Source organism: Equus przewalskii, unplaced genomic scaffold (genome assembly GCF_037783145.1).
Source record: "Equus przewalskii isolate Varuska unplaced genomic scaffold, EquPr2 contig_12299, whole genome shotgun sequence".
NCBI classification, from domain to species: domain Eukaryota; kingdom Metazoa; phylum Chordata; class Mammalia; order Perissodactyla; family Equidae; genus Equus; species Equus przewalskii.
In genome coordinates, this window is record NW_027227019.1 from 46135 (window position 1) to 67173 (window position 21039).

The 21039-nt window shown below is 39.1% G+C and overlaps 1 protein-coding gene across 1 annotated transcript; it reads right to left on the reverse strand.

Annotated features, from left to right (window-relative positions):
• Window positions 1–7666: 7666 nt before the first annotated feature.
• Window positions 7667–8658, reverse strand: LOC103544264 (olfactory receptor 4C5-like). The gene is given in 1 exon segment (XM_008511103.2): window positions 7667–8658. A coding segment is annotated over 1 exon segment (939 nt). The 5' UTR covers window positions 8606–8658.
• Window positions 8659–21039: the final 12381 nt, after the last annotated feature.

The window sequence follows — 21039 nt, forward strand, 5'->3', positions numbered from 1 at the left end:
GTTTCTGCTGGTGTGGTGGGGGAGCAGCTGTTTATACTGCACCAACCAGGAACCCTATCTGCAGTTGCTAACTGGGCCTGGGCCCCTCCTCATAGTCACAGTGGTCCTTTGGATTCCCTCTTCTGCCGTGGGGGCCGTCACAGGGGGGCTTCAGGCTGGTGGTGCCTACTGTTGCAGCCCACCTAAACGTGCTCCCTCCTTGAGGTCTGCAATGGTATTATGGGCTTTTCCAGTGGCCAGGGGTAGGATCACTTATATTTGCTGCTCCATCACTGTCGGCACCCACAAAATCTCACTTGTCCACTATGGGTTGCAGCAGAGCTATTGGCATCTTCTACAGTCTGTGGTTAGCTCACCTAGCTATGCTACTTTTGTCCTGGGGTCTTCCACCCTTGTGGCTGCCAGATGGGTGCTCTCTACTAGTGCTGTGTAGAGCTTTCGCTGAAGCTGCTGTGAGCCTGTAGGGTTTCCCCCTAGGCTACAGAGCTGGGTCGCTGGAACTCCACCCAGCCCCAGTCCTGTTCCCCAGGAACTTGGGGAGCCTTTGCCCTGTCTGGGGGATAGCCGGAGATCCTGATTTCAGTGGTAGGTGGTCGGCTGCTGCCCTGCCTGATATTCTCCTCTCTGGGACCCTCCCGGTGTTGTGGATGCTGGGAAAAGCCCCTCCGCTAGTGGCAGATGGAGAGTTTTGTCTGCTGCCCCGGCGGAACTCTGGAGCTTCCCCCCTAGGCTGCGGAGCTGGCTGCTGGAGCTCCACCCAGCCCTGGTCCTCTCCGAGATCTCCGGCAATCCCGTGCCCCACTGGGAAGGCAGCGGCAGTTGGGGGTCGATGCGCCCTCTGGGATTCTCTCCGGGACTTTCCCAGTGTTGTGAATGCTGCGCATGGCCCCTCCGCTAATGGCAGACAGAGAGTTTTGTCTGCTGCCTGGGTGGAACTCTGGAGCTTCCCCCCCAGGCTGCAGAGCCGGCCTCTGGAGCTCCACCCAGCACAGACCTCTCCCAGATCTCCGGCAATCCCTTGCCCCGCTGTGCAGGCAGTGGCAGCTGGGGGGCCGCCGCGCCCTCTGTGATTCTCTCTGGGACCCTCCAGGTGCTGTGGACACCAGGTGGGATCTCCCTGCCAATGGTGGGGCGAGACTCTCCCCATGGGCTCAGGTGTGTAACTCTGGAGTTTCCCTCTGTGTTTAGGAGTAATTGCGGGGGGTTTAGGTAGGGCTCTGGTCACCTGTTTCCACCATCGCTCCTCTGGTGTGTGCTCGCTCCTGCCCTAGGTGTGTGTTGATCTTCTGGGGGTGTCCATTGGAAGAAAGCCGCTTGCAGGTACTAGGCTGTTCGGTCGGGGTCAGAGAGTTTTCACCTATCTCCACCTCCTCCTGGAGGGAAGTCCATCCACCTTCTGATGTATAGTCGCATAGGTCTCTCAGACATCCTGAGATGCTATCTGGATATCCTTTGTTAAGCCACAAGTGTCCAACTAATTGTAGACTCGAAGGGGGAGAGACAAAGAGGACTACTCACGGTGCCATCTTGGATCTTCTCTCTCAGAGATGCAACTAATTTTTATATGTTCATTTCTCATCCTGTGATTCTAGTGAATTTGTTTATTAGTTCTAACAGTTGTTTTTTTTTTGTGGCATCCTTAGTGATTTTTACAGGTAAACTCATGTCATCTGAAAACAGTGATACTTTTACTTTTCTTCTGATTTGGATGCCTTTTATTTCTTTTTGTTGACTAATTGCACTTGCCCAGGACTTCCAGGACTATGTTGAACAGAAATGGCAAGAGTAGGAATCCTTCCTTGTTCCAAATCTTATAGGAAAAGTTTTCAGTTGTTCACTTGTTGAGTTGTTGGTTGAAGAAAGAAGTCATTCAGTGTTGAGTATGATGTTATCCATGGGCCTGCCGTACAAGCCTGTATTATGTTGATGTAATTTCCTCATATTTCCAGTTTGTTGAGAGTTTTTATCATGAAAGGATATTGAATTTTGTCAGATGACTTTTATGCATCTAATGATATAATCATATGATTTTTACCCTTCATTCTATTAAAGCGGTGTATCACATTTGTTTGTTTTGTTGTATGAATACTTTATTGACCAGGAGCCATATGTAACTCTTTATGGCCTTCCCCGATCAGTTTTTAAAAAATTGATTAATTTTTTTATTGCAGTAACATCGGTTTATAACATTATATAAATTTAAGATGTACAGCGTAATATATTTTGAATTCTGTGTAGATTACATCACATTCATGACCCAAAGACTAATTACAATCCATTACCACACACATGTGCCTGATTACTCCTTTCTCTCTCCTCCCTCTCCACTTCCCTACTGTAACCACTAATCCAATCTCTGTTGCTATGTGTTTGCTTGTCATTGTTTTTATCTTCCACTTATGAGTGAGATCATATGGTATTTGACTTTCTCCCTCTGACTTATTTCACTTAGCATAATACCATCAAGTTCCATCCACGTTGTCACAAATGGCTGGATTTCATCATTTCTTGAAGTTGAATAGCATTTCATTGTGTATACATACCACATCTTCTTTATGCATTTGTCTCTTGATGGACACTTAGGTTCCTTCCAAGTCTTGGCTATCATGAATAATGCTGTGATGAACATAAGGGTGCATCTATGTTTATGCATTTGTGTTTTCAAGTTCTTTGGATAAATACCCAGAAGTGGAACAGCTAGATCATATGATGGATCTATTCTTAATTTTCTGAGGAAACTCCATGCTGTTTTCCACAGTGGCTGCACCAGTTTCTACTCCCACCAGCAGTGTATGAGGGTTCCCTTCTCTCCACATCCTCTCCAACACTTACTGTTTCCTGTCTTGTTAATTATAGGCATTCTGATGGGAGTGAGGTGATATCCCATTGTAGTTTTGGTTTGCATTTCCCTGATAGTTAATGATGTTAAACATTGTTTCATGTGCCTGTTGGTCATCTGTGTATCTTCTTTGGAGAAATGTATATTCAGATCTTTTGCCCGTTTTTTAATTGCATTGCTAGTTTTTCTGTTGTTGAGATGTATGAGTTCTTTGTATATTTTGAATATTAACCTCTTATCTGATATATGGTTTGCATATTTTCTCCCAATTGTTATGTTGTCTTTTCATTTTGTTGATGGTTTCCTTTGCTGTGCAGAAACTTTTTAGTCTTATGTAGTCCAATTTGTTTTATTTTTTCTATTGTTTCCCTTGCCCAGTCAGTCATGGTATTTGAAAAAAATGCTGCTAAGACCAATGTTGAAGAGCATACTGCCTATGTTTTCTTCTAGAAGTTTCATGGTTTCAGATCTTACATTCAAGGCTTTAAACTAGAATAGTTGCTAATTGTGCATGATTCCTTTTCCTTAACTCCTCACTAACCTAGAGAAATGTTTCACTAGATTTTGAGTTCAGGGATCTGCTGGTGAACTGACTTTTCAAATCCTCAAAGGATGAGTAAGTAATCTTGTTGGAATCTCTGCAAAAATGGCAGCTGACAACTTTTCCTAATTCCCATTTAGTACTGATAAATATCCTTAGGACACTTTTGAGGATGCAGTTTTGCCTGAGTTCAAAGTATGTCTCTGGCCATGCTTTGAGATTGAACTTGGATGGAGTAAATCTGAAGTGTTCATCAAAAGATCTGATTGTGGTTTTCATTATCCTGGCTTTTGATCTTTGGCTGGGATTAAGCCTTATTGTGTTCAGAGGAAAGGGTTTCCCGCTGAGAACATTACTGGTCTATGTATTTGGTTGTCCTTGGTATAAAATGCCAATCTTCAAGATTATATACCTATACCCTGGGAGACTGTAAGCTTTTCATTCACAATTGGCTGAGAGGGTTTAGGAGGCAGGGTTCCCAGCTATTCTCAGTCCCCCAAGTTGACAGATTTAAAAGGCATGGATATAACATTTTTTTCTATGAGTGCCCTAGAGTCAGTATATCATTATCTATTTTGGAGAATAGAGCTTTGCCTCCTACTGTATGATAGAGAACCATGATGGCATAGAGTTAGGAATTATGCTTGTATGTAGAAATGATTGAGAAAATCACACTCAGCTAAGCTTCCTTGTAAAAGACACCTGTAGGAGTAAAAAGAAGACACTGTAGGGAGGAGGCTCCACTTCCATTTCCTCTCCTTCAGCCTTTGATGTGGAGTTGGTTGCAACCTTGCCAGGAATCATCTGGGTTGGTGTAATTTACTTGGAACTTTGAGTTCAGGCTATTCCTCTACCTAAAGAGAAGATGAGGGATGGGGATGGGCATTTTCTCCATCCACAAAATGATGCACCACTGAGAGAACTTCTTTGATCAAGAAGTGAGAGTGCTTGGGGATCCAGAGAAACACACTCACTCATGTGGAGCATAGATTCCATCAACTTGACTGCTTGGTAGGAGCTATGTCCTGGGAACAAGTTGTCGGAAAAGATAGGATGACTGATCCATAGTGAGAATTTTTAAGCAATGATACAGAATAAATATAACTCTGATCATTGATTTCAAGCAGAAAGAAAAAAACTAGACATTAATCTTCTCTATTATTTTTTCTTCTGAGACTCAAACACTCAGATTTACCAGGACTCATAGATATTTTGAGAGAGCTCTGGTAGTTGATAGAGAGGTGAAATCATTCAAAGAAGTGGTGAATTCAATAGTCAAAGCAGAAGGAAGGAAATTTGCAGAAGGAAGGGTGTGTTGGAAAGGGAAATTAGTTGGTAATGAGAATTTGGTAGGAGAGGGAAGAGTATAGTGAGGTTGGGAATAAACAAAAAAGGTATCTAAGTGATTGCTGAGATTAGAGCTGAAAGTGCTGTTTCCTTTGTTGACCCTGGGTTGCATCAGAGTGTCAGTTCAGTTTGAACATAAAGATTAAAGACCAGAAAAAAAAGACGATAATTAATTAATTAAGATCTCTGAGGAGAAAGGAAGCAGTTGTATGTAGAACCCACATAGAAATAGTAAACTTAAATAGGAGGCCTTGCACGTGTTTTAATAGTTTTGACAGGAAGGAAAAAGGGATTATGGATATGATTATTGATGAGGTGGCTTAAGATTGAGAGAATGATTCTGTTTTGGTCCCTATTTTCCTGACAAGTAGGAGGCATAGTATTATCCTGAGATAAAAGGAGAATTTGTTGGATAAAGGTTATAGGGAATTGGTGAAAAATTTGAGCATATGCTAAGAATGTGTAGGAAGAAAGAACAGTCTAGAAGAGCCAGAAAATTGGTTCAAAAAGCTTTAAAGATGTAGTTCACATTTGAGTTCACAGTTTTTGTTGGTGCCCCCTAGTTTATGATTTTCTTCAATATTGCCTCACCTTATAGGTGAAGGTAAAAAGAAGATGGTATATAAATTTATTGTTTAAATACTTCAGCTAGTGTAGTATGTTACACTGAAGCAGAAAAATTGCCCATCAATGGATGAATGGATAAAGAAGATGTGGTGTGTATCTATCTATCTATCTATATCTATATATATATATAGATATATACAACAGAATGATACTCAGCCATAAAAAAGAGAAAATCAGGGCCGACCTCGTGGTGTAGTGGTTAAGTTCAGTGCACTCTGCTTCAGCAGCCCGGGTTCATGGGTTCAAATCCCAGGCACAGATGTACACCACTCATCAAGTCATGCTGTGGCAGTGACCCACATACAAAATAGAGGGAGTTTGCACAGATGTTAGCTCAAGGCCAATCTTCCTCACCAAAAAAAATAAACAAATTAAAAAAAGACAAAATCTTTCCATTTATGACAACACATATGGACCTCGAGGGTATTACGTGAAGCAAAAGAAGTCAGAGAAAGATAATTACCATATGACTTCACTCATATGTGGAAGACAAACAAACACACAGATACAGAGAACAGATTGGTGGTTTCCAGAGGGGAAGGGGTGGGTAGAGGGCAAAGAGATGAAGGGACACGTATACATGGTGATGGACGGAAACTAGACTTTTGGTGGTGAACATGATGCAGTCTATACAGAAGTTGAAATATAATGATATACACCTGAAATTTATATAGTGTTATAAACCAAAGTGATCTAAAAAAAAGGCTCTATTTGGACTTGGTTTTGTAAAGATTGCTATTTATCCATTCTATAGTATTTGAGAAACAAGATAATTGCAAAAGTGGTGTTGGCATTTCCCCTCCTTAATACTTATATTTTCTAAAAATAGTTAGTCAATGCATTAGTGAGGATAAGCTGCATTTTGCTGTTGTAACAAACGAATCCTGAAGTTTCAGTGACTTGACACATACAATTTTATTTCCTATTTGTGCCCTAATTCAGTGAGGCTTAGGTGATCTTCTAGTGCAGCTCTCTTCCATGTAGTTAGTAATCCAAGTTACTTCCAATGGGTGGCCCTACCATCTCAATGTGTGTCTTCCAGGCTTGCAGCAGCAGGAAAAATGAAAGCTGGAGAGTAGCACACTGGCTGCTAAATGTTTCAGTCTGAGTGGACACACATCACTTCTGCAAACAAAGGTGACCGGAAAATATGGTATTAGCAAATGGATTCTTAGTGATCAGCAAATGGATTGACCATGTTTGAGAAAAACTGATCTCTCATTTGGAATAGGTTGTTTATCAAATCATTGAGTATCAATCTGTGTGTACTGTATACTTAAAATAAGATATAGGCATGACTATGGAGTCTTTTGGGTTAATTCAGCCCTCTTGAAGGTAGAAGTGAAATTGCTAAGATTTGGAGGACTTCTATCCTGGCCACAATCTGGATCCCCTTCTTTTATCTTGGTTCTTTCTCTTAAAATTGCACTGTTTCTATTTTTCAAGCTATTTCCCATCTCATTGGTCTGAAATTTTCTATTTAAATTTGAATGCGCAGACTCTGTGTCTTGATTACACAGATATCAACTCTCTCTTTTGTGCTTGATACTTTTATTTTTATTAGCTAAGGCACAAATCCATCCAATAAAAACTACTTTGGAGATGAAGTGGTGTAGAGGATGTCTTTGACAAAAATAATGCTCCACAAAATCTCTACTGCCTGGAAATCGTGTGCAATATTGCTCTATGAGTATACCTGGAAGAATTCTATATATCTCCTTGGCATCAGGCAGAGAAAATAATTTATTCTGGGAAAAACCCTGATTACAATGTAAATGGTGCCTCCTGGAAGTGTGAACACAGCAGTATTAGCTTTGGAATGAGTCCTGCCTTAATGACTCTCTCATTCCTCAAAACCCATTCATTTCTGGTTGATCTATATCTCTCACAATAGTAAATCTATCTTGAATACAGTTGTTGGGATTAAAACTATGCATTTTCAATAAAATACTTCACCATTAAGCCTTTTGGTTTAAATATTTTAATTAATTGGCCTATTGGTTATATAATCTGTATCTGTAGCTTTATAGAGACTTCTACTGAATACATAAACTCAGAGATTTTCCACACATTGTGACATTTAGCAATGTCCATTTGATCAATAATTGGTAAATGCAAAGAAGCTTTTAATTGGAGGAGACAGTCATCATTTAATCAAACGTTGATATTTTATGAAAGAGGAACCATCAAATACTCCTGAAAGAAGTGGAGCAAAACATACTTAAAGTCACATATTTTGACTTCAAGATCATTATCCTTTCTATTACTCATGCTTGTTCTTAAGATACGAAGTGATTTTGTTTTTATATTTTCTAGTCACGTGAATTGTTACCCAAGATTACTCTGTGTCTCCAAAGCTTCCTCATGGCATTTTTCACCTCTGAGTTTCTGAGGGTGTAGATTAAAGGGTTTAACATGGGTGTTACCATAGTATAAAACACAGCCATTGCTTTATCAATGGGGAAGGTGACCATGGGCCGAAGGTACACAAATATACAGGGTACAAAGAATAGGATGACTACAGTAAAATGGGAGGCACAGGTGGAGAGAGCCTTCCGCTGTCCTTCAGTGCTGTGAGGTTTTAGAGAGCAAAGGATGAGGACATAGGAGGTGATAAGAATAGAAAAAATGAGCATACACATCAGCCCACTGTTTGCAGCCACAAAAAGTCCAAAGATGTGAGTGTCAGTGCAGGAGAGTTTTAGCAGAGGGAAAAGGTCACAGATGAAATGATCAATGACATTGGGGCCACAGAAGGGCAACCATACTATAAAAAGAATTTGAATCAGAGCATGAAGAAATCCCCTAGCCCAAGCCATGGCCACCAGGAGGCCACACATTTGCCTGTTCATTGTGATTGTGTAGTGCAGGGGCTTGCAGATGGCCACATAGCAGTCATAGGTCATCACTGTGAGCAGGATGATCTCAACTCCTCCAAAGAAATGCTCTGCAAAGAGCTGAGTCAGGCACCCACTGAAGGAGATGGTTTTCTTTTCTGCAAGTAAATCAAATAGCATTTTGGGAACCATGGTAGAGGAGCAGCAGCCATCTATGAAGGACAAGAAAGACAGAAAAAAATACATAGGGGAACCCAGGACCTGGCTGGTGGTGATTGTCATGACAATGAGTAGGTTTCCTGCCACAGTGAGAAAGTAGATGACTGCAAACACAGGGAACAAAAGTTTCTGCACATCTGCATTCTGTGTCAGGCCAAGCAGGATGAATTCTGTCACGTTGTTCATTTACTCCATGAATCTTGTTTGGCATTTGGATAATTGATTTATCTGTGAACAGCACAGGAATTGCAATTGTGGCAGGTAAATTTTGATCAAGCAAATAATTTCTGTCAGGAGTATTTTCTGTAAGACTAATGGAAACCCCAAGCAGGTAAACCCAAGACTTAAAGTTGGGCCATATTACTAGTTACATAATATGCACATAGCCCTCTTCTCTCTCTCTCACACACGCACGCTCATTCATATACACAGCACGGTTTTATGACTTTTGACATGCCAGGCACTTTCTTGTAATTGTATATGGTTGGATATTGTTTTATCAATTGCCATAGTACTTTCTCCCCGTAGAAAAACAGGAATAAAAGGAGCACCTGTAAGGAGAAGCAGAGGCTTGAATTCAGGAGAATCTACACCCCCGTGTCTCTCCTCTAGTCACTTGTGCTGATGAGGCTAAGCTGCAGAGTTTGCTGTTCCTGTTATTTTAAACTTGTTTCAAGGTGAATAGAACACTTTAGGCAAATTCAATTTGGAACTAGGGATGATGTAGTCACATTCCAGCAAAACCGGACTGAGTGAATGTTTGAGGCTCCAATAAGATACACGTGGCAGTTAGATTGTGAGTTTACACTACATTCAAACAGAATTGTTTAAGAATACCATCAAAAAAGAAGGTAAAAGGATATCCTGAAGAGGATGAAACAGATGGTATGATGCAAGGCAATTCCTCAGATTTATTTGAAACTTTAGAATTCACTAGTTGGAGAACTTCTGTCATGTTTGGGTGTCAAGGGCATTTGTAAATCAAAACTCAGTTTAAGGAGGAGTATAAAAAATTCTCTGGATCTATTTAGAAGACAGATATTTCTATGGTGAGGAAACAAAAACAACATAACTTGTTGGTCAGTGTGCGTGCGTTCTTTATAGTCAGATGATCTTTGTACTCTGTTTTCATTGATTAGTAGTCATGTGATATTGTATACAGGCCTTACTTTTACTGTGCCTAAACTTTCTCATATATAAAACAGGAAAATAACAAATGACAGAGGAATCGAAGAATATCATTATTACATAGGTCAAAGTTTTATCCTAAAGGTAAAATGCATAAATTCCCACATGCTCCAAATTCTTGATAAAAGAACAAAACTGGGAAAAAAAATCCACACATCAGTATTCTTATCCTTGAAATATTTGATTGTTATAGTATTAAGAAAGAATATAAATGAACTAAGTACTCAGCTCAAGAGTTTAGAAAAACAACCAATTATATTCGAAAAAAGTTGAATGCAGAAATCAATACATCAGGCACCAGAAAAATGTTAGACTTGATAAATAAATTCAAAGGCTGCTTAGTATTTTAAAAACATAAATAAAACTAATGAGCATAGATAAGGTCAATAAGAAGCAAATATGTTCAAATTGCAAAAGGACATAATTTCTAAAGAATATTTTAAATAATGTTATATGTAGTTCACAGAAGATTTTTCAATAACTGGATAAATGTTTTTCAAAATAAAGCAAGTCTTCTCTTCATGCCATCACCAAGAAAAAGGAAAAAAAGGAAAAGAATAGTGTGTATTAAAGCCTTTGAATAAAATGTGCATCAGACCCCGCACCCCCAAAAAAAAACCCCAAAGAAAGAAATATAAATATAATCTCTGGATAGGGAAGAGAATTTAAACCAAAAGACAATGATACAAAACACAGGACAAAACTAATGAATTCAACTACATAAAAATATGGAGCACACTGGAAAAATACTTGCAACAAGTATAATAGATAACTATTTTTTACAGAAATAGTTTTTACAAAAAAGGGTGTACTCACACCACTATACAAATAAGGGGAAAACTAATAAAAAGCTAATGTTCACAAAAGGATTATAGATCTAAAAATTCTTCTATTTTGTAAATCATCAAAGTCAAAGTTATCAAATACAATTTAAAAAAGTGACTTTTAACTGGCAAGTGGCCAAAGATTTATGACAAGTTATATTGTCTGGTGTTGGTGAGTGTATGTTGACGTAAAATATTCTGAAAGCATTTATGAAAGAAATAACAGGTTCATTTCACAGCAAGTCATCTTATTTATAGAGCACACTTTGCATGGAGGTAGCAATCACAGACCCATCACTAACGCTGCTTTGCAGGTTCATCTATTTTTATGTTAAGTACAATATATCTTCCTCACTTAGTGACTTGAAAATGATTGCTGTGAGAGACTTCCTAAATAATGCTGAGTTCATGGGCTAGGTTTGTTTTTGCTTATAGGGTCACACCATCCTGCGAGTGTGAGGCACAAGCATCTCAGTTCAGATAATGAATTGCTTTAGTTAGATTCCAAAGCATTTGGCTTCAAAAGAAATTGATGGGAAAAAACCTAACCAGTGGAGGACATATCTCTCCAAGCCACCTTACTACATATTTGCCAGTTTTTCTTGGTGGCCACATGAAGTATATTTAAAAGCCACTTGATTTAAGATCTGATCCAATTTAAAGCCTTGAAAATAACAAACTATGTTAAAGCAGAAAAATTAAAGATTGCAAGCACCATAAAATCAGCAACAAATGAAAGTTACCTTGGAGTAACAAGTCCCTGAAACTAGTTCTTTTAAGCCTTTTTCATAGTAAGCCTGTGCTTAGCTCAGAGATGTCTCCTGTGGTCCTTGGGAATCTGGATCCAAATGGGTTGAAAACTCAGAACGAAAGAGCTTCTGTGATCTGTGGCTTTTTATGCTCATGTGGTCTTCCCTGGTCTGTCTTTAACAATATTTTCACATGTGGTTTCAGGGAAATATGTAAATGGGTATTACTCAAGTGCAAGGAGTTAAGGAGGCTCTGATCTCTCAACTCCTAGAGGATTAAAATTAGCAGCTTCGACCAAGATGGCAGCCAACCCAGTTTATCCTTTCTCCCTTGTGGCCATAGCATCTGTGACTAAGGGGGCCTGGGAGAGCCAGCTGAGCTGGGTTTGCAGCCTCTCTATGACTGTGTTTAGGAAGTGATCTTAGAGTCTAGAACTCAAGGCACAAAATGTTCCAGGCATGGGAGTATGGGTGCATGAGTCAGTCACAGTCTATAAAACAGCCCAGCAACACTTGTCTCACAGGGTTATAGGGATTGAGCAAGATAACATATGAAAATACTGAAGTCTGTGCAAAACCGTTATTCTTCTGTTAACGCCCTCATGATAGACACATGTAGGTTTGGGAAACTACTCTTTAGTAATAAAAATCTGAATCATGCTTAAGAGTAAGAGTTTTACTGGTTGTTCCATTTGCTAACTTCATGACCTTGGGCAAGTTCCTCAGTCTCTTTATACCTGAATTCCCACATATGTAAAAAGCGGGTGATGATGGTAGCTATCACAGGAATGTTGTGGGGGTTCTATGAGACAATCCGTGTAAAGGTCTTGGAATGGTGCCTGGCATAAAGTAAAAGCTCACTGTTGTCTGTTGTCATTTTCCGTATAGGAAATTAGGCTCATGATTTGACCAATTTGAATTTCTAGTAAGAATTGTGTCAACTCATAGATATAGATTATCTTTTTTTTTTTTGAGGAAGATTAGCCCTGAGCTAACTGCTGCCAATCCTCCTCTTTTTGCTGAGGAAGGCTGGCCCTGAACTAACATCCATGCCTATCTTCGTCTACTTTATATGTGGGATGCCTGCCACAGCATGGCTTGCCAAGCAGTGCTATGTCTGCACCTAGGATCCTAACTGGTGAACCCCAGGCTTCTGAAGTGGAATGTGTGCACTTAACCACTGTGCCACCAGGCTGGCCCCTTCTTTATGCTTATTGGTTGGTAGAATCTGGGCAAATAGAGAAATTAGGAGAGAAGGAGCCAAGTGTTAAAGTATTGAATACTAGTTAATGTCAGTATAATTCTGAAATCTTTCTATTAGTATTTGACCTTCTCTTTGCTAAAAACATCTGACAGTGAAGTTGAGAGTCCTTGAGAAGGTTGAAGGAAATAAAGGAAATGTGGATGCAATGAGAATTAACAATGAGCACTCTGCATTTATGTCACTGCTAAGTGTAGTATTTCATCTAATTCTCCCATAACCCCTATGAAAGAGGTATTAATAATTCTAATTTATATATAGGGAAATTGATCTCACTATGAGCATCTTTTGGTCAAGATCAAAACAGCTAATATTTGGTAAAGCTTGGATTTAAATTCAGACTGATCTAATTTCTATGTCTGAGCTCTATCAATCACGTTATTGCAGGGCACTAGACACTGGTCCCGTGATGTGTCTCATGCACTGGGAATGAAGGGAAGGGAGCTTCTGATTCAGACCAGCTGTGCATTATTTACAGGCTTTGGTTCTACCACCGACGGCAGGCTGGACACACTCCTCAGACGGATCCCATGTGAAGCAGCGACCATAAAGGAGTACCGTAGAGAAAAGAGAAAACCTCTTACCTTGCTTTTCTATGTTTGGTCCCCACCTGGGAGAGCTGTCTAAGCACTATCTTGTAAATTTTGATCCTGGAAATGTCCTGATGTCTGCAGAGTAGAAGAGAAGACTGAGCAGAAGTTCAGACTTAGGACTAGGGACATCCTCTACATGAATGAGACGTGGTAGAGGCCTAGAGATATAATAGACTGAAAATGTGAACCTGGGTAATGATTCCCAGTTCTATTTACTGTAAGATTCTATGCATGCCATTTAACTTACCAGAGCTTGTAAAACAGCCTTGAATACATTGGGGTTATTGGTAGAAACCCCAAAAGATAGCATATAAAATCATCCAGCTAGTGCAATATACATAGAAAGTACCTGGAAAATATTTTCTGAAATGAAGTGAAAGAAATATTTGCATTTTACACTACTGTAACACTGCTGACTATCATTTATTGAATCCTGGCTAAGCTGTGTGATCCTGGGTAAGTTACTCAAATTCTCTGTGCCTCAGTTTCCTTTTCTGCAAAATAGAGATAACAAGATTACTTCAAAGGGCTGTTATTAGAATCAAATTAATCACTAAAGTGGGACAAAGGATTGAGGGTAAATATTTTTCAAGACGGCAGAAACTTGATTATGTTTAAGTGCCAATAGGAAGAGCTAAGAGAGAGATAAGGGAGGCGAGAGAGAGAAGTTACAGATATAGGAGAGAAAGGGGAGTCATCAATAGAGGCACATTAAGTGTGGCAGACACTATTAGTTGCCCACAGAGTAGCTATTTACCAACTTTTTTTCTTTCTAACAAAACTCCATATGTTCTGGTGTCAGGTGGTCATGCATATGGGGGAAGTATGATCCATCCCCAGGCCATAGGTATGAAACTGGATTAGTTTAAAGCAATATGGTAATGCTCTTCTCCTTCTGGTGATTAAGGATAGGCATATGACACAATTCTGGCCAATGAGACAAGAGAAAAACTAGAGGATTTCTTCCAAGTGATGCTTCTCTGTTGCTTTTAGAGAGACATGAGGAAAAATTTGTATTTTCTGAATAATGCTTTCTGCAAGGGATGCTGCGATTGCCACTCAGTGGTGGATTCGCGGAGCTTTGGACTAGGAAGTTACATCAAACAGCTAAAAAGTGTACTTTGTTTAAAAGGTGATTGCTAGGTTGTCATTGGACTTTATTCAAAACTACTTTTATTAATGAAGGACATAACCTTACTTTGAGATCTGAAATACTCATTTGTCCTGTGTTATATCAGGTAATCATTCTAGGTAGGGAAATGAACAGAAGAGTTATCTCATTACATAGAAATGGAAATCCAAGAACACGTGGAAGGGGGAACCCCTTGCACACTCGAACAGTGGCTACTCTGCCTTTGAGTCCCTCCCTATGGTCAGTTGTTGCAGGAAGTCTAACAGGAAGTATGGTTTACAGATGGTAGCTCAAGTGAAGAGCCGTCACTCAATCTGGAAAGCAGCAGCAGAGACCAATTAATTGAAGTAGGAAATATAAATCCACTCAATGGGTAGAATTAAGAGTGGTGTTCTTTGTGGCACCAGAAGAACTGGATTATAACTATAGCAATATCATATGGATTTCACCAATTCTTGGGCAGTAGCCAATGGATTGGCAATACAGTGCAAAATGGGCAGATAAGGGGAATCCTGGGTTATATCATATGAAGGGTCTGGGTGACAATTAATTCAAAATGTAAGAGGAAGTAATTGCTGCTAAAAAGGGAGCCAATAAATGAATACTGTAACTGTCATTTGGTCTAATACTGATATAACTGCTAGGATTAATTTGATTTCGACAAAATCTATGATAATATTTATGTTGCTGATCAAAAGTATTAGGAAATTGAATTGAAATCTCCCTATGATGTTCATCCAATGAAAGCTGATTGGTTAGAGGAAGAACTAAACTTAGTTAACAATAAATTAATTGTTACATTAAATCAGTATCTTGATACTTTTCATGAACTTCAAATTTCAGGGGTGGGAGGGGATAAAAAATTATCAAACTTGTGCATACTTATGAACAAGTTTGTGTTGGAATATTTGGTTAACTGAAATGCTTCTTTAAATAATACCCATATCTTATTTGATGACAGGAGTTGTTAGCATTTTGGCAGCTATTTGTTTTTTTCTCTTCTACAAATGGTACAAAATATGCAATAGAAGGGATGATTATGAGCGGTTTAAATGTAAAGCCTTGACCAAAAGGCAGGGGATGGAGTGTACAGGAAAGAGTTTACAGCTTAACGGGAGATGAAGCTTGCTTGTCTGTGTGAACAAAGACCCTCGGGAGCTTGTGTTAGGCTGTCTCTTGGACCTTCAATGCTTGCCTGCTCTCTCTTTCTCTTGTTTCACAGTGTCATTTGTCTTTAAATAAAAGCCTTATGTGAGTATAACTTGTAGAGTCTTGTGAGTCCTTTCAGATATCCAAACTTGTGAAATCTTTGCAGTTGATGGCTCCACTGGAAGTATTTTTAGATCAGTAGGATGAAATGAAGAGATGAAAGATGATGAAATTCCACAATTTTATCTCTTTACCACTTTATGACATTTTTCTTTTGTATTGCCTGAGCCAATGAGCACACGTTTGTGTTTAAATTTATGTGTTCTGAAGGAAGCTGATAGTAATGACCAATATCTAGGTAAGATACAATAGCTAAGCAATTAAACTTGAAAATACATATTCATAAGATATTTTAGGGTGGATCATAATTTCACCTTATATAGTCAATTTAGGGATAACTGCAAATGCAGCCCCGTTACCAAATAGCAAGGACAGTCCTGTGACTCTTTTCCTATCAGACCTTAGGATATCTGCCTGGGTGTGAGTCCAAAGATAAGCATTAACAAAACTGCTGCTATGTCAGCCCTATGGAAAAATAGAATGGTTGAGCTGGAAAATCTGATGCTGGGGAGAAATTGTGGGTCAAAAGTAGTAATAAATGGAAACAGGTGGAGGTACTCACAAGTGGATCATGATCCCAGAGCAGAATGAAATCATGTTATTTTCAAGAGATCACTTTAGAAAAAGAGATAGTATTCTTGCCATCTCTCTCAAGTCACTGATTAAAGACTAACTGGAAAAATCTTGCAACTATTTTCCCTATAGTAAAGAACTTGGACACCTGCTGATTTTTAAGATCTACCTAAAAACTCCAACTGGCTAATTTGGAGAAAAGAAGTAAGGTATTCACATTGATGACTGAATTTATGATGGATCACTACAGCAATAGTTTGGTTTGGGGTTGGTAGGGTATAGTTTTTGTGTTGTTAGTGCCTCAGGGTCAGTTCTATCTCCCAGCGATCGTGTGTACAGCAGAGTGGAAACCTGCCCGCTCTTTGTACACCACCCTCTCACCATCCTCTGTTATATCAGACAATGCTTCACTGCTATTCATGGGCATTTTTTTCAGAAGTGGGTGGCCAGGTCCTTTTCGTAGTCCACCTTAATCTGGAAGCTCCACTGAAAGCTGTCTGCCATAGCTGATCCTGCTGGTATTTGAAATACCAGTGGCATAGCTTTCAGCATCACAGCAACATGCAGCTGCCACAGTATGACAACCAACAGATAGGTGGTATGGTTCCCTGACCTGGGAAATGAAGCTGGGCCATGGTGGTGAGGGTGCCAAATCTTAACCACTAGACCACAAGAGCTGGCTAAGGCTATATTTACCATCTGTTTATCTTTCAGAAAACCTGAGAAAATACTACTAATGCATCTCATGGGGATAGAATGCTGAATAACAGACCTTCTTTGTGGCCACAAATCAATATGATATGTTGCTAAGCCACCTGGTATGATGGGAAGCAGATTCCTGCTGTCTTTCAGGTATGTCAGAGCTTGATTTTCTCCTTTGAATATACCAAATGTGGAGTGGAAAGAATGTATTTAAGGAAAGCAGAAATGAAACCCAGACCGACTTGAGGGAAGTCAACTTGGACATGATTTAGTGGCCCAGTATCACTGATATTTTCACTTTGGAGATGTGCAAAGGACATTTGAGGGAAGCCCTATGGCACACCAGATCCAGCAGTATCTGGGATAGAATATAGCCAATTGACAATCTCATGGGAGCCTGCAATAGTTTTGGGTGAAACATTTTCTCCAAATTGCACAAGCCCATCAATATCCAACGGTAACAAGGTATCTGGTGATTTAATAAGCACCTTACTATGTTGCCAGATAATCTGCTAGGATTTTAGTTGCTTAACTTGGGGATATTCAATCAATTTAAAATAATGCTCATGTTCATGGAGCCTACCATGATGAAAAAGAGTTGCTCTCCCAAACAGGGACACTAGAGGGATCTTGTTGCAGGAGGTTGACTGTGGCTGGAAATTGCCTTGGAAGAACAAAGCTATAAGTGAGTGGACAGACTGAATAATTGCTATAATGGAATATCATACCCATCATCATTGTTGAAAGGCTTGCACCTTATGCAAGAAAATATATTGGCTATTTTAAATATTTATGTGATTTATTTTACATAGATCAGTGTGTAATATCATGTCTATAAAGTCTAGTGGCCAGGAGTGCTAGAAGGCCAGGCTAGGAGGAGGCATTTATAGGAACACTCTGGTAAGCTTAATTTATGTTAAGATGTTATTTCACAGTATGACTTATCGTTTTTTAATGGCCTGATGCCACAGATATTTCTGTCAATTTTATCTTCCCTGTAATTCAACTGGTTGAGATTGAACAGATAAAGAGAAAAAGCTGTGTTGGCCCTATTGAAGAAGGGGTGGTCGATGGATCACGTTACACAATGACAACTGGAAGCCAGTGTACAAAACTAAAACTCTGCTATGATATCTGGGATATGGTTATGTTCACAAACCAGAGGAAGTCCAGAATTTACTAAACGATGACCTTCAGTCACTCCAGTGACTGAGAATGTGTGGGGCATAGGAAACATTTGTTTCTGTTGGGAAGCAGAAACAAGAAAAGAGAATGATACTATAAATTTACTTTCTGTGTAGCATGTGGGACACTAATCTTCCTGACGTAACTTTGTGGTGTAACAAAGGGTTTATAAGTTCATTGATGAGAAAATATTTTTGGATGTTAATTTGAAGCCCTCAATTGTTATAATGCCTATGAAATTGAACTGAGCAAAAAAGAAGTGAATTTGGTCTTAAAAAATTAAAACTGCATTATGCTTTCATTAACGTGTAAAAACATTTAAAATAACTGGATAATGCAGGAAAAGAGTAATTGAGTTGTAAGAAAATATTAAAGGATTTTTTTTAACTAAAAAATTTTTTTTTGAGTAAGATTAGCCCTGAGCTAACATCCGCTGCCAATCCTCTTCTTTTTTTGGTGAGGAAGACTGGCCCTGAGCTAATGTCCATGCCCACCTTCCTCTACTTTATATATGGGACTCCTATCACATCATGGTTTGACAAGCAGTGTGTGGTCTGCCCCTGGGATTGGAACCAGCAAACCCTGGGCTTCCTAAGGGGAACGTGGGAACTCAACCACTGTGCCACCGGGCCGACACCCAAAAGATTTTCGTAGGGATAGGATCACTATTAGTATGCTTTATTCACAATTTTTATTTCCTATTGGATGGGTCCAAATCGTGGTGGTCACTGAGGTATTAATAGGCTTATTCTTCCATATAATATGTTGTTGAAAGTGCTATGAGATAAGTTTAAAAAGATACTTGAGAATATGTAGAAAGGAGATACTGAGTGAGGTCAGAGGAAGGACTGGGAAGGAAAGGGTTAGAAACAGGTTAACAATCTATTTTCTCTTTTTACCCAGGATGCCTTGGGAAAGAAAAGAAGATGATTTAGTTAAAGGCCCTCGTGAACATGCTAATGATCTCTTTGAAAACATACTTAAGGTATTTACCAGAAGGAGAATCCTTATCTATGGAATGCTTGAAGCAGGATGTATCTCATCTGTCTGGGATCACTTATGGTAAACAAACCTACAATCTGTGGATTTATGGGGCATGGCTTTCTAGAAAATCTCACATCAACTGTATGGTTGTCAGAGTCTAAAACGCCATGACCAAAATAGCTCCATTTTGTGTAAGTGATGATTGAATGCATTACTTACAGAAATCATATGCTATGCATCAACCAGAGCATACTAACGCAGTAAGAAAGGGCTGGAGAGCAGAACTGGTGGTCCCGGACTTTCCCAGTTTTCTACCGCGCCTCATGATTACTTATATCCCTTAAGTTATTAGTAAAGCTAGGATAAGATCTCTGACTTTTATAAATCTGACTTGGCAATCTGATCCCTTTTGTTTTGCCAATCAATAAAGCCAGAAGTTTGTCCTTTGAAAACATCAATAAAATTGATAAATCATGAACAGACTAATCAAGAACAGAAAAAAAGGGAGGAGAAAGAAAACACGAATTACCCATGTGAGGAATGAGAAAGGGAATGAGACTTCTACTGAAATTAAAACTAGTAAACTTATAAAAAGCTTTATGCCAATAAAAGTGAAATTTTAGATGAAATAAACTACTTAATTAAAAAATCTTTTCAAAACCTATAAAAGAAGAAATAAAAATTTCAACATTTCTCTGTATATTACCTTGATTCTATAATTAAAACTATACCTCAAAGAAGAATTCAGATAGCTTCTCTGGTGAAGTCTACAAAATATTTAAGAAAAAATAATAATCATTATACAGAAATTTTTCAAGAGAGAAGCAAAGATGAGAGCTGCATAACCATGATGCTAAAACCTAACAGACTTTACAAAAAAGAATTGCAAGGTGGTTTTCACATGAATTTAGATAAAAAAACTCCTAAGTAAAATATTAGTAAACTTAATCCAGAAACATAGCAGGGGATAATATATGTTGATCAAATTGTGTTTGTTCCAAGAATGCAAGATTGTTTTAGTATTAAAATTTAATCTATATAATTTATCACCTTAATAGAACAAAGGAGGAAGTCCATTAGATCATCTCAACAGATACAGAAAAACTGTGATAAAATCAATGCCTATTCATGATTAAAACCCTCAGCAAATTCTAATAGAATAGAAAGCCTTTGCTTGTAAAGGGTATGTAACAAAGTTCTATAGATTTCAGTGCATTTCATGGAGTAAATTAAACACTTTCCCCCTAAGATTGGAAGCAGGTTAGGAAAGTCCATTATAATCATTTCTGTTCAATATAATATTGGAGGTCTTATCCAGCATAATAAGGCAAGAAAATAAAATGAAAGATGTTAAGATTGGAAAAGAAGAAATAAAACTGTCATTATTCACAGATAACATGATATCATACATAAAATCAAGGGCTCAGCTAAGCCGGAGAGAGAGAGCTGAGCTGCCAGGTGACGGAGTAGAGATTTAAATCTTCAAACCACAAGTTAAAGTAACAGTCAAGCCTTTAATCACTTGCTGTGATAGTATTAGCAAAAGGGTAATACTAGAGTGAGCACCAAACCCCCTGTTCCATTATCCCCCATGGAACAGTGCACCAGTCAAATGTCAGGTGGATCAGCATGGGTGTAGGGACCAACTCACTGCTGAGGGAGCCCTGAATAAAAGGTTCCTGCAGTTTTATGAACCTGGGCGTCAGGGAGGAGAGCGATGGTGAAGGACTAGCAGGAGCAGAGTGTCTTTAAGATTCCCTGATAAGGAGACCTCCAAATGGAGGTGCCTGGCTAGGAATGCAGATATGCACAAGGGCATGACCTGCCAGGGAGGACTGAGTCCTTGACTTCGACTCCTCTTAGAAACTATAATGCCTTGGCTGTGCATCAAATCTGGTGTGAGGAGCACAGCTTTCTCTGATGAAGCCTGCCCCAAAGCCTTTGTAACTGCTTATGATCAAGCCTAAAAAATCACATAGAGGCTTTTGGCCAGGAGCCAGACTCCTCATATAGAAAATCTAGGAGTATATGTAAACAAAGTATTAGGCATAACAAGTGAATTTAGCAAGCATGGTGGATAAACATATAACCTTGGCCCTCAACTCAATTTTCATTTTTCATCCAAACAACAAAACAGAACCTCAAATATAATTCTTCATAATTCCCTCC